This window comes from Durio zibethinus, chromosome 16, assembly GCF_047325235.1.
Source record: "Durio zibethinus cultivar Kanyao isolate XHJ-2024 chromosome 16, ASM4732523v1, whole genome shotgun sequence".
Classification (NCBI taxonomy): Eukaryota; Viridiplantae; Streptophyta; class Magnoliopsida; order Malvales; family Malvaceae; genus Durio; species Durio zibethinus.
In genome coordinates, this window is record NC_143177.1 from 24,369,658 (window position 1) to 24,382,722 (window position 13,065).

The window sequence follows — 13,065 nt, forward strand, 5'->3', positions numbered from 1 at the left end:
AAAGAAACGCAGTATCATGTTTCAATACAAGAATAGTTTGGTTGGAAAAAGTTTGAGGAAAGTTGGCGAAGGAACTAATAATTCTAAATTTCATTTTAACCCTTCTAAAATATTTGGTTTAGGCAGACCAAATTAAAAGGAGCGATTGGGCTGATTGGAATAAATCAGTGTTTATTTTGGGCTTTGAGCCTAATCAAATTTCCTTGAAAGTCCAAGACCCGTCTGCCGTATCTTGAACTTAACGCTCTCTTTGGGTTGGGAATGTGGGTTAGTAAAAAATATATATTTCCGATCCAAACAGATGGAAACTACTTTGTTTTTTTTTTTTTAATAATCATTTATAAGTTGATAACAATTTGAATCGATCAAATTGATTGAATTTTTTTAATAATATATAATATTATAAAGTTTTAAATTTTAATTTAATTTAAATTAATTATTTTTGAAACCAATCCAAACCAAATAATATTTATTTAGCTAATCAATTTTTAAATTTTAAATTTTTTGTTTTTTATATTTTATAAATTTAAATATAAAATAATTATTTTTATTTTATAAAAATTTTAAAAATATATAAAATTAACAAAAATAGATAATTATATTTGATTAAATTTTTTTATTTTTTAAGATCTGAACTATATTTAATTTATATTTTTAATATTTAAATTTGAATTAAATCAAATAAAAAAATTTAAATCAAACTAAATACTAATCAAATTTTGATTTTTTTTAATCCTGCCATCTTTAATTACACAGTAATCAGAGTCTTGAATTCAAGCAGTGAGTAGAGTCGACAATCAAACCCATTCCCGACAGGTTCCGATCCAATATGACCATATGAGGTCGGATTTTTTATTTTTGAAATTCGAGTTTCGGGTCAGGTAAGATTAAGAAACAATCGGGATCAGAACGGATTCGAATTTTAAACAAATCCGACCCGACTCAATCATATATAAAAAATTATTTTTTAATTAATTAATTTTTTATTTATATATATTTATATAATAATATTTTTAAATATTTATATTTAAAAAATAATATTTTATATTTTAAAAAATAATATTTTATTAATTTCAGATTATATCGGATCAAGTACGATTTATATAATATTAGATCGAGATCGAGATCGTATATAAAAAAATAAAAAAATTTCAAATAAAATTATATTTAAATTTAATAATACATAAAATCGAATCGAATTCAAGACGAGTAAAACTTAGTCCCGACCTGGCCCGATGCGGACCGATGCCAACCCTAGCAGTGACACCCCACGGTTCAATAATTCAAGGGCCCACGCCCCACTCACACCCCAAACAGAAATTTACAAAACTAAACAATGATGAGAATCCAACGGTCCACAGTCCAACTTTTCGACAATGTCTAAAATCCCTAATCTAATCGCCATCTTATTATTACAATTTACAAGCCTCCGATCAAACTTAAGCTGTTAAGCAATCTCAAAAACCTCCTTTTATTAGTACTTATGTTTTTTTATATATAAGCGAACCCCCCAGCGGCAATTCCTCTCCCCTTTCTTCTTTGCTGCTCCAAAACCCCTAAAAACAAAAAGACTGAAAACCCATTAATTTCGTTCTCTTTGAAAATCATTCTAAATCTCGGAATCGGAATCAGAGAATTTGAATTTTATTAGAATCAGAATCTGTTTAGGAATGGCGGCGACTGGGAGTGCTTCGTGGCAGCCACAAGAAGAGGGGTTGAAGGAGATCTGTGGATTACTGGAGCAGCAGATATCGCCTTCGTCTTCCGCTGATAAGTCTCAGATTTGGCAACAGCTTCAGCACTACTCTCAGTTCCCTGATTTCAACAACTATCTCGTTTTTATCTTTGCACGAGCCGAGGTTTGCTACGTTTTCTCGTTCCTTTTGTCCCTTATAAAAAAACTAGTTTAGTAGAATTTTCTTTTCTGGTTGGATCTTAGTGTTTTTTGAGGAACTGGATTATGGGTTTTGATTGGATTATATGTTTATGGAGGTTTGTGGAATTTCTTTTTATTGGATTGATGTCTCTCTGGAGAATATTTGAATTTGGTCTTTGTAGGGTTTATAATTTTGTAATAGAATTTAAAAAGGTTTGTATTTCTTTGATGAACTGCATTCTATGTAGTGATTGGATTACATGTTTATGGAGGGAGTAATGTTTGAAACTGAATTTCCCTCTAACCACTGGATTCTGGATTGATTGGATAGTATTTTTTTTGGTTAAACAAGGATTTTGATGGGCAATGTTGGTCCTTGCATTTGATTGGGTAAACTGGGAATGCGGTTATTAGTCAGTTTCTTAGTTACTGCAGGGATTGATGTTTTTTGATCTAAACATTATTAGTATGATGTAGTTTTGCCCTTATGTTGGTGTCTAATGCAATGGATGATGTACTTGCCTTTCGATATATTATGAACGCCTGTTTGCTTTCATGTGCTAAATGAAACTTTGTTTCATTTTTTGAAATTTATGCAGGGTAAATCAATAGAGATTCGGCAAGCTGCTGGTCTGCTGCTGAAAAATAATCTCAGAACTGCATATAAGTTAATGGCCCCTGCACACCAACAATATATAAAGTCAGAATTGTTACCCTGTTTAGGAGCAGCAGATAAACATATTAGGTCAACAGTTGGAACTATTGTAACTGTGGTTGTTCAACTAGGGGGAATTTTGGGGTGGCCTGAGCTGTTGCAAGCTCTAGTAAATTGTTTGGATAGCAATGACCTAAATCACATGGAAGGTGCTATGGATGCATTGTCAAAGGTATGTAGTGAGTGATCTTCTAATTTCTATCATCGTTGAATGTAAGTTGTCATATTATTATGGAGAAGCTTCCTTTTAGACTTTTAGTTGATTCAATGCAAAACCTTGGTTTTATAATACTTTTAAATAGTTTAAACCATAAAATTTTGGAGGAGTCAATTAAAGCAATAAAAGCACGTGGCTTTAATTTAGTCCATAATTTCTAAGCTATTTGAAAACATTCAGCATTAGTCGCATGAAGTTGGTATTGGCGTAAAATCTCTAGGGATGTAATATTCACTCCCCATATCATCTGGTGAGATCAAGCAGATTATTCTTTGGCCTTCAAGAACTAGATTCCCCTGCACATAAACAAGCATTGTCGGTGGAACAAGATTCTAGATTAAAATTGCCCCAGTATAGGGTGCCTACAAGTTCTACTTATTTATTTTCCTTGTTGCTGTCTTCTCTTCTCAATATGCATATAGCTTATATACAAAGTTTCCCTGGTGCAAAATCCATGATATTCTATGATATTGGAAACCTGTTTCAGATATTCTAGGTGCTTTTGTCACTTATACATGAATAGCAATGAATCCCTGGTGATTGTAAATGGGCAAAATTTCATGTGTTAATGTATATGATTATTTATATTGTTGATGGTCGTAGTGCATTTTGAGGATCAAACTTTTAATCTAGCTGACAAAAGCTCCCACAGCAAAGACACATTTAGATGCTAAGTTTTTACCAACTTAATTACACTTAATACATCAATCATTCTTTTGTAAAACAGATTTGTGAGGATATACCACAAGTGCTGGATTCAGATGTGCCTGGGTTAGCTGAAAGGCCCATCAATATATTCCTTCCTCGATTATTTCAGGTCAAATGCATTTCCTTTTAGTAAAATACTATCATGCATATATCAATTCTCAATTGTTTTTGCTAATTATGTTTTTTTTTTTTTTTCTATGAGCAGTTTTTTCAGTCTCCACATACTTCTCTGAGAAAGCTTTCATTGGGTTCTGTAAATCAATACATTATGTTGATGCCTTCTGTAAGTTAACTTGAAAGTTCATATTCTTAATCGTAATGGATATCATTCTGATACTTTTGGGGCAGTGCTTGATATTATACATTAATACCTTGCAGGCTTTATATACATCTATGGATAAATACCTTCAGGGTTTGTTTGTACTTGCTAATGACCCAGCTGCAGAAGTGCGGAAATTGGTGAATAGTTTCTCTTTTTCCTCTTGTATTATTATTTGTAATTATAATTCAGTCTTTTGGATTGGGTACTTAAATCTGCTATAAGTATTTGCTAATTTTCCTTATAAGTTACTGATTTTATAAAAGCTTGGTATGGGTCACTTTTCGTTTCTGATTTTCTGGTTTCATCATTGATTTAGAAGATGCAGTATTAGAGCTGGACATGTTTTTAATGTAGCCTTTGATGTTAATGGTGCAAGGGTTTTTCTGTCACGAGACTATAAAAATACTGAACACTGCTAGTATATGTATTAACTAGGATACTACAAAAGGAACTGTTTCTGTATCCTACCAAATTTCTTATGCATAACATTTGCAAATTCTTAGTATTATGAGTTAGTGATGAATTGGGAATGCTATCTTGTTTCTTGTAAGCTCGAGCATATTTAGATCATTTTCTTTTGCCAAATGATCAGGTTTGTGCAGCATTTGTTCAGCTAATTGAAGTCCACCCATCTTTTCTGGAGGTCGGTATATTTTGTTTGTTACATTTTAGTTTTCTCACATTCTCTTTTAATTGCATTGTATAGTGTCACTTTTTGTAGTCTCTATGTCATGCTCTTTTGTCTTTTTATGTCTACCCACAACTGACTTTTTCTTTTCTCTGATGTGATTTTCACTTTTTCACAGCCACATTTGAAGAATGTAATTGAATATATGTTGCAAGTCAATAAGGACACTGATGATGAAGTGGCACTTGAAGCATGTGAATTTTGGTAACTTTCTTCTTTATGCATTCCATGTCTGAATGTCGTATCTGCAGATTAAGAGCTCTTTTAAAACCGTACTTTTGATAGCTTTTGCAGATTGACAAGCTTCAAACTAATAGTGTGGAATGCAATGTCTCCTGAAATTAACCTTTTTTACTTTATCACCACTGATTGTGTCACATAATATGTGAGTTAAACATGTCATAAGTGTTGGAGGTTGCTTACCTCCGTGCCTCTGCCTCTATGTGCTATTATGTTGTAAATTGAACTGTAGTTGTCAAGATTTTGAATGTTATAGCCATCATATTCTTAATCCTTTCTGTTAGAAATATAGATTCATTTTATTGAATTTGGTCATGGACAGGAATGAAGGTCATACATTTAACTTTACAAGCATTTTAACCCCAGCTAATGTTTATGATTCAATATTGATCTTGATTGGCAGGTCTGCATATTGCGATGCACAGTTACCATCTGAGTATTTGAGAGAATATTTGCCACGTTTAATTCCAGTATGCTAATGCTCTGCTGAGTTTCATATTTTTAGTGTTTTTTTTTCCTTTTCTTTTTGCAGAACCATTTATAATATCTTTGTTCTTAGTTTTCATGTATCTGTTACTATTTTTTTTTTGGGTAGATTTTGTTGTCAAACATGGTTTATGCTGATGACGATGAGTCACTTCTTGATGCTGAGGTTATGCCTTGTCAACTTTTTCTTTCGGATTATCTGAATTGGCAAGTATAATTGATAATTTACTTGGAATCATTCATTGTTGTAGGATGATGAGTCTCTTCCAGACAGAGATCAGGTTAATATTTTGTTTTTGATCATTGTGCTCCTAGTTTTCTGTAATTTGTCACATATCAGCATTCTGTCTTGCTGAATGTCCTTCCTGATATATTCTCTCATAATTCCTCTTCAGGATCTAAAACCTCGATTTCATACATCGCGATTTCATGGTTCTGATGATGCAGAAGATGATGTAAGTAATTTTTTTTATTTGCCAGTCAATCAGAGCCAACTAACATAGCTAAGTTCTATGTGTCTCTTAATTTTAGAAAAATGTGTTTCTAGTGGAACTTTTTCTTAAACAATAATTTTGGTACAGGATGACGACTCATACAATATATGGAACTTACGAAAATGCAGTGCAGCAGCTCTCGATGTTCTATCAAATGTTTTTGGAGATGAAATTCTTCCTAATTTGATGCCTATTATTCAGGTAACTCACCTATCAGGGATGTTAAAGTTTGATCATTGAAATTGTAACTGTTTTATTGTTTCTATTGATGTTGCTGGTCATCCAATAGGTTTGTTATGAGTTCATCTTGGCCAAAAGATATTAATTCAGTTCATTCCATGAGCATATCAGAATATCAGATTGTTTGACGCTGAAGAATCTACAAACTTAATTCATTTGTTATGATATAGCTATGCTAGTTTGAATCACAAATGTTTTTTTTTTAATGCCTAACTTTTGTTGCATGTGTGCATGGAACTTAATTAGAGAAAATAGTGATCTTGAAAGTCAGTTGACTTGTGATAGGAGTTACATAAAAATTTATTCTTTTGGTGTTGTATTGTTTAAATGTTCTCAATTGTTGAATTTCTGCAGGCCAAGTTATCTGCTAGTGGTGATGAAGCCTGGAAAGATAGGGAAGCTGCGGTTTTGGCTCTTGGTGCAATTGGTGAAGGTTGCATTAATGGTCTTTATCCTCATTTATCTGAGGTAATTCTTGTTGTTTTGTACTGATGCACAAAGTTTTGAGGTTGATTACAAGGTGAAGAATAAATGGTACATATATACCATTAATCTGTTTTCCTTGAATCAAGTTATGCTCTTAAATTTATTATTGTTGCTTTTGGCAATGCTTTTACTTTATTCGTTTTTGCCATGCTTGTTGTTGAATTATTGGAAAAACATATTCAAATGTGCAGATTGTGGCATTTCTAATTCCCCTTTTAGATGATAAGTTTCCTCTCATAAGGAGTATTTCTTGTTGGACTCTTTCTCGATTCAGCAAATACATTGTTCAGGTATGGATTAAATTTGCTCCATCAGTTGTTTCTCCTCAAGACTATTAAGCCTCCTCTTTGATGCTGTTTGGTTTTTAATACCTTTTTTAAACCATTAAGGATAAATAACCACCATGGCCAAGAAAATAGTTTATATTTTTGCATCTTATTCAACTCATTTGTTGTTCTTGGCACATACCACTGATGAGCTTCAATTTATTGTTTTGTCTGTTGCATTGAATTCTTTGGTTGAGACTCTCATGTTTTATTTATCTCAGGATAGTGGTCACCAAAAAGGCTATGAGCAATTTGACACAGCCCTTATGGGTCTCCTGCGAAGGATTTTGGATACTAACAAGCGGGTTCAAGAGGCTGCTTGTTCGGCTTTTGCAACACTTGAAGAGGTTGTTATAAACCTGCTGCATGACTTGTTGCATTTCAGGATTTAAAATTCACATGAATTTCAAAATTTGTTTTATTCATTCGCAGGAAGCCGCTGAAGAGTTGGCACCGAGGTTGGAAGTAATTTTACAGCATCTTATGTGTGCTTTTGGCAAGTATCAGGTTGTTTACTGGCCTCTGCATTATAATAAGCTCTTTTTAGTGTTGCAATTATGACTTATGAGACCGTGCACTGTCTGTAGTTACCTTTTTATTTCATATGCTGCTTCCCCTTCACTATTGAATAAAATTTTTTGCTCATTTTTATGTGTATAATCATTAACAGAGACGGAATCTCAGAATTGTTTATGATGCTATTGGAACTCTAGCAGATGCTGTTGGAGGGGAATTGAATCAGGTATATCATTGTGGTACTACTAAAGATAATATAATAATGTTCCTCACACTTTTATCCCTTCCTTCTGATGTGTATTAGAGTCTTGTTATACCCAAAAGCTATTGGACTTTTGGTGGGTTTATTTGTTTGTGATAAAGATGATTCTCTCCATTGACTGGCTTTATCATTTGCAGCCTGTTTATCTTGAAATTTTGATGCCACCACTCATTGCAAAGTGGCAGCAGCTTTCAAACTCTGACAAAGATCTCTTTCCACTGCTTGAGTGCTTTACATCCATAGCACAGGTCAGTTAACTGTTCTTCTCACCTTTTCATTTGTTTATTTTTTCTTTTGGGAGGGGATATGTGGTGGTGTTCTCTTTTATCCTTGATGTAGTGTTTGCTTTTAGCTTTTTATGTTTTTTCTCACTCTGAGGTCACCAAGTAGTTGGATACATCTAGCAATACTTTGTAAAGAAACTGCAAGCTGCTATAGAGTTAGTTGTAATTAAATTGTTCTTGCTATGTCGAACCATTTTGTCTTCTGTGAAGAGTTTAAATGCATACTGCAATAAAAGAGAACACGGTCTACAAGCGAAAAAATTATTTGTCTCAATTTGAGGGACTTGGGAATACGACACTGCGAACACCAAACCTGATACTTCTACGTGATAAGCTATATGAAATTGCAAAAAAGCTGCAATTCTGGATATGTTTATATGGTATGGGCTGGGGGAGGTGAATCTCAAAAAGACATGCTTCTTCTTTTCTAGCTTCATCTGTTGGTTGTTTTTTATCTACTCACTGAGCATCTGAACCTCGTCTCCCTTCAGAATGTAGTTACTGGCTATAACGGTTTTTACCTTTTTGTTTTTCTGCACAATATAATTTGGAAGATGGGTTAATAAAAATTGAAAGTGTATACAAGCAATCAATTTGCTTAATTCTTGTAACCTGCAGTCAGCTAAACACCATAGCTTTTTTAAACATTTTATTATCACAATATATCTATCCAGTTTTATGCATTTCTGAGTTATATTAGTCTTTATGCTGATAGTAGCAGATACATCTGTGGCTCCTACTTTTTCATGTAATCTTTTGTTTAATTAATTTGCTATATTTTTTGACGAGATGATGTCTGTGAAGAATTTTGTTAGAGTTACAACTAGGATTAATGTATGATGTCTGTAAAGAATTTTGGTAGAGTTACAACTAGGATTAATGTATTTTACTTTTTCAGGCATTGGGTACTGGATTCTCTCAATTTGCTCAGCCTGTTTTCCAGAGGTGCATAAATATCATCCAGACTCAACAATTGGCCAAGGTTTTGATAAATTTGACTCAATTCTCTACCAATCAACAATTTAGGTTGATTTTATTTTTCAATTTGAATTTGTTCATTTGTGCTTTCTGTCCTTCATGATTGGCTGATGCTTTTATAATATTTTGCACTCATCAATTAAGCAGCATATTGACTAGTGCCTTGCTTTATAAAATGACTTGTGCTCTGTTCCGTCATGTTGTTATCTTTAATTTTATCAGTGATAGAATGGTAGCATGTGTTAGTTTTTAATGTCTAGATGTTTAGTCAAGACCTGTGAAATTACATTGTATAGAATATATTAAGTACAGTACTTTTCTTTCAACTTGTGTCAGTTCTACCTTATTTGCTGTAACGATATATATATATATATATATATATATAGATATATAGATATAGATTCTAATCTATTTGATTTGAACGGCATAAAGATACTGTAGATGTTAAGATAAATCAAGTGCATCTATCTGCATTTTCATATATATCCAACAGCCGAAAAATTTTGCCTATTGCTGTAGTTAAAATCACTAGTTCTGATCAATATACCAGACAGTTACTACAAGATCTCTATCTTTGGAACCTTGCCTCAAAGCAACTTAGCCTTTGTGATACTCCTCGCTAAATGATTTGTCATGCAATTGCTTTTATATTTGCATGCTAATGCTACTCCTACTCCATCAACCATTGTTTGTCAGACATATAAACATACATAGTTATAGTTTTTTGAAGACATTGATGGGAATTTCTATTGCAGGTTGATCCTGCTTCAGCTGGGGTTCAGTTTGATAAGGAGTTCATTGTATGCTCGCTTGATTTGCTCTCTGGAGTTACAGAGGGCCTTGGCAGTGGAATAGAGAGTTTGGTACTTGTTTTCTCCTTTGCTCTTGTGAAAAGAGACGTGATCCTCAACCTTCCCCTTCCCCTTCCCCTACCTCTTTGCCCCAGCCTTTTCTTTTTCCTATTCTGCTCCAAAGTGGGCAGTGCGGAAAGTTTCTATTTAATGAGAAATTCATGTGAAGCAAAATTGCCAGCAATCGTACTCTGTTTAGCCACAGTGGTTGTTGCAGAGAACCCATTGATGCTTGTTGGTTGAATGGCTAATTAGCCATTCAACAAAGATTCATAGAAACTTTCTAACACTACATTTCCTTTAAAATTTTATATCTCCTCATTTGATTTTTGAAAGATTAATCGTAATCATACCTAGGTTTTGATGACTTGTCCATTTGTTCCTGATATTGGTGTTGCAAACTGGATATTGCCATTAACTATTAAATTTGTGATTAGTTAAACATCTTATATTAAAATGTGAACTGGTATGTTTCATTTGTTCGCTTGGACTTGATATGCAGGTTGCACAGAGCAATTTGAGGGACCTGCTTCTGCAATGTTGCATGGATGATGCTTATGATGTTCGACAAAGTGCCTTTGCTCTAGTTGGGGACCTTGCAAAAGTATGTTAAAAATGAATCCACCGGTTGTTCTAGTTTAGAGCTATACGCTAATTTAAAATTTCTCCCTTCCCTCTTTTGCCATGATAAGGGGATTCTAGGGAAATGAAGCTTGTAGATCTCTTAATATATAAAGACTCAGGCATGGCCCCAGCTGATCCACTTTATTTATATGTTGAATTTGATTAGGTCTGCCCCATTCATTTGCATCCTCGTTTGTCTGAATTTCTCGATATTGCCGCCAAGGAATTGGTAAGGTCTCATTTTGGGATTCCAAATCTCAGTTTGCCATCTTTATAGTTTTACATAGCATATGTCCATGCAGAACACTCCCAAGTTAAAGGAAACCATTTCAGTAGCAAACAATGCGTGTTGGGCTATTGGAGAGCTAGCAATTAAGGTATGTGAGCTCTTCATTCTGCAGCTTGATGAAATTAGGTTAGTTATTGTTGATTGCCTTCGTGAGTTGACACCCCTTTGGCTGCTTTAATGTCACGTTTTCTTCTTTTATCATAACTGACTATTTGACTCTTTAAATTCAGGTTCGTGAAGAAATTTCTCCAATTGTCATGACAGTGATCACATGTTTGGTTCCAATCCTTCAGCATGCAGAGGTAATCTTCCCTTTCTGTTGGGGAAATTTATTGTGGCTTGCATGCCCATATAAGCATAACTGTGTGTTTGTGCATTAGTTCCTGTATGAGTCATTTTGATACCATAATCTCATCTGTGTATGATTAGCAGGGTCTCAACAAGTCCCTTGTTGAAAATAGTGCAATTACACTAGGGAGGCTTGCATGGGTCTGTCCAGATCTTGTATCACCACACATGGAGCATTTCATGCAATCATGGTGTATTTCTTTGTCTATGTAAGTATTAATTTATCTCCCTTACTAATAAATTATTTCTTGATGTACAGTTAAGCTACTGCTATGGTTAGATACATTTAGTTACACTTATTAGAGCAGAATTCTATTCTTATTTTGTTAGCATTGTCTTTATGTCAAATCATTTGACAAACAAATTGTGGCAGGATACGTGATGATATTGAGAAAGAAGATGCTTTTCGTGGTCTATGTGCATTGGTATGCATCTGCTTTTGTAATAGTTTTCATTAACAGTTGAATCAATAATCTAATTTGTGCTTGGATGATACTAAACTTTTTCAGGTCAGGACAAATCCGTCAGGGGCTCTGAGTTCACTTGTTTTCATGTGCAAAGCTATTGCAAGCTGGCATGTAAGGATGCTGTTATTTATTGTTTTTGAGGTTTTTATATATTAGACTAAAGTTTGAGCTTTTGAAATTGTTCTGTCTGTAGGAAATAAGGAGCGAAGAACTACATAATGAAGTTTGCCAGGTCTTGCATGGTTATAAGCAGGTAGGGTGTTGTTGTCATAGGCTTTCCTTCTGTTGAACAATTACTTAAATGCTTATACATTAGAAAATTCTTCCTGCTGGAATTTTGTGGTTTGCTGATTGTTTTATCTTAATATATGTTAAAATGCTAAAAATCCTTAAATCTTGCTTATCGCACGCATTACTTCATTTTGGATATATATCTGCCAAAAACTCTCTTTTCAACAATTTTTTAGGTTATCTTAGTGCAGTGAATCTCTTGTTTAGTGCATTCTTATTGATTGAAAATTCATTTTCTTTTCCTTCTTTATTCTTATTCCTTTCTTTTTATTCATCCTATAAACAAGGGAACATGATAATTCATTGATGATTTATAATTTTACTAGTAGTTATAGAAACAAAATTGTAACATGCATTAGACTAGGTTCATTCACTGAGTCAGTCAATAAATGTTCTTGCAGATGCTTGCAAATGGGGCATGGGACCAATGTATGTCTGCTTTGGAGCCACCTGTGAAGGACAAACTATCAAAGTACCAAGTATAAGATCTTGACTATCCATGCTTCAGTGTTCTACAGTATCTATGGTTTTTAGAGATGTCTATCAGCATTGGTACCAACAGTATATTTTATGCCTTTTCCGACTAATATAGGAGCTGTGATTGATTTAAGTAAAGATCGGTATGTCGTCATGATTTTCCCGAGGCAAAGCATCAGTTTCTTGCCTTAATTCATTGAAGCAACTTTGCACCTCTTAAAAACTTAAAAACAAATTGGCTTTGCCCCCATGGTGCTTGGTTCGGGGCAGTTAAGCTGTTGACTCTTTGTGTATGGATTTAGCATGCAGGAATGCAGCCTCCCAAGCTTCAAGAGGGTGTTTTCTTTGGTGTTTTATTATTGAAGGATTTGTAAAGTATCTTGTTCAAGCATTGCATTCTTTGTTTTTGACTGATGAGATTTTTGCCTTATTTTGATTATTTAATTAGATAGGGTTTCAGTCTGTGATTCCCACAGATTTTTGTACAAGGGCTTTAGATGTTGATTATTAGAAGTTTTGGGTGTTATTTATGTATCATTCAAGGTCTGAAATATACTATTGGAGGGTGGAGCACCATAATTTTTTGCATTGGGGTTATAGGGACAATAAACGTGTTTTTAAGTCGCTGGAAATTGTACCTTTTTGGCCCTCAAGCAGAATTTTGGCTACTTTCGTTCTTTGAATGCCATCTTTCCTGTTCTCTTTTCTTCCTCGGGTATCATTTTCCTCGTGATCTTATCTTTACTGCTCTTGTAAACATCTTTGCATTGCTTGTTTTTCTTATTTTAAAGCTTTTCTTAGACTTCCTGCTTATTTTTCTACTTCCTCTTCAATCCTATCACTGCTATTTCTTTGGCACAAAATCCAGTCCAGACGCACA

The 13,065-nt window shown here is 33.9% G+C and overlaps 1 protein-coding gene across 3 annotated transcripts; it reads left to right on the forward strand.

Annotated features, from left to right (window-relative positions):
- The first annotated feature begins 1,503 nt into the window (after positions 1–1,503).
- On the forward strand, positions 1,504–12,673 carry LOC111298071 (transportin 1). 3 transcript variants are annotated; one of them, XR_016328804.1, is made up of 29 exons: positions 1,504–1,859; positions 2,476–2,763; positions 3,536–3,625; positions 3,722–3,799; positions 3,895–3,975; positions 4,431–4,481; positions 4,645–4,730; positions 5,170–5,236; positions 5,362–5,418; positions 5,504–5,533; positions 5,648–5,707; positions 5,834–5,947; positions 6,341–6,454; positions 6,664–6,762; positions 7,020–7,145; positions 7,231–7,305; positions 7,469–7,540; positions 7,714–7,824; positions 8,759–8,842; positions 9,594–9,701; positions 10,192–10,293; positions 10,480–10,542; positions 10,616–10,728; positions 10,833–10,904; positions 11,035–11,159; positions 11,324–11,375; positions 11,460–11,528; positions 11,611–11,670; positions 12,110–12,673. XR_016328804.1 is itself a non-coding variant. In XM_022892764.2 (29 exons), exons 1-29 carry the CDS (start codon positions 1,671–1,673, stop codon positions 12,191–12,193), a joined length of 2,682 nt encoding a protein of 893 aa, XP_022748499.2. In that variant the 5' UTR covers positions 1,504–1,670; the 3' UTR covers positions 12,194–12,673. The 3 variants fall into 3 exon arrangements, 2 of the variants coding, with proteins under 2 accessions (XP_022748499.2, XP_089601730.1); XM_022892764.2 differs by having other exon boundaries at positions 10,616–10,690; XM_089745604.1 differs by lacking the exon at positions 9,594–9,701 and having other exon boundaries at positions 10,616–10,690.
- The last annotated feature ends 392 nt before the right edge of the window (positions 12,674–13,065 follow it).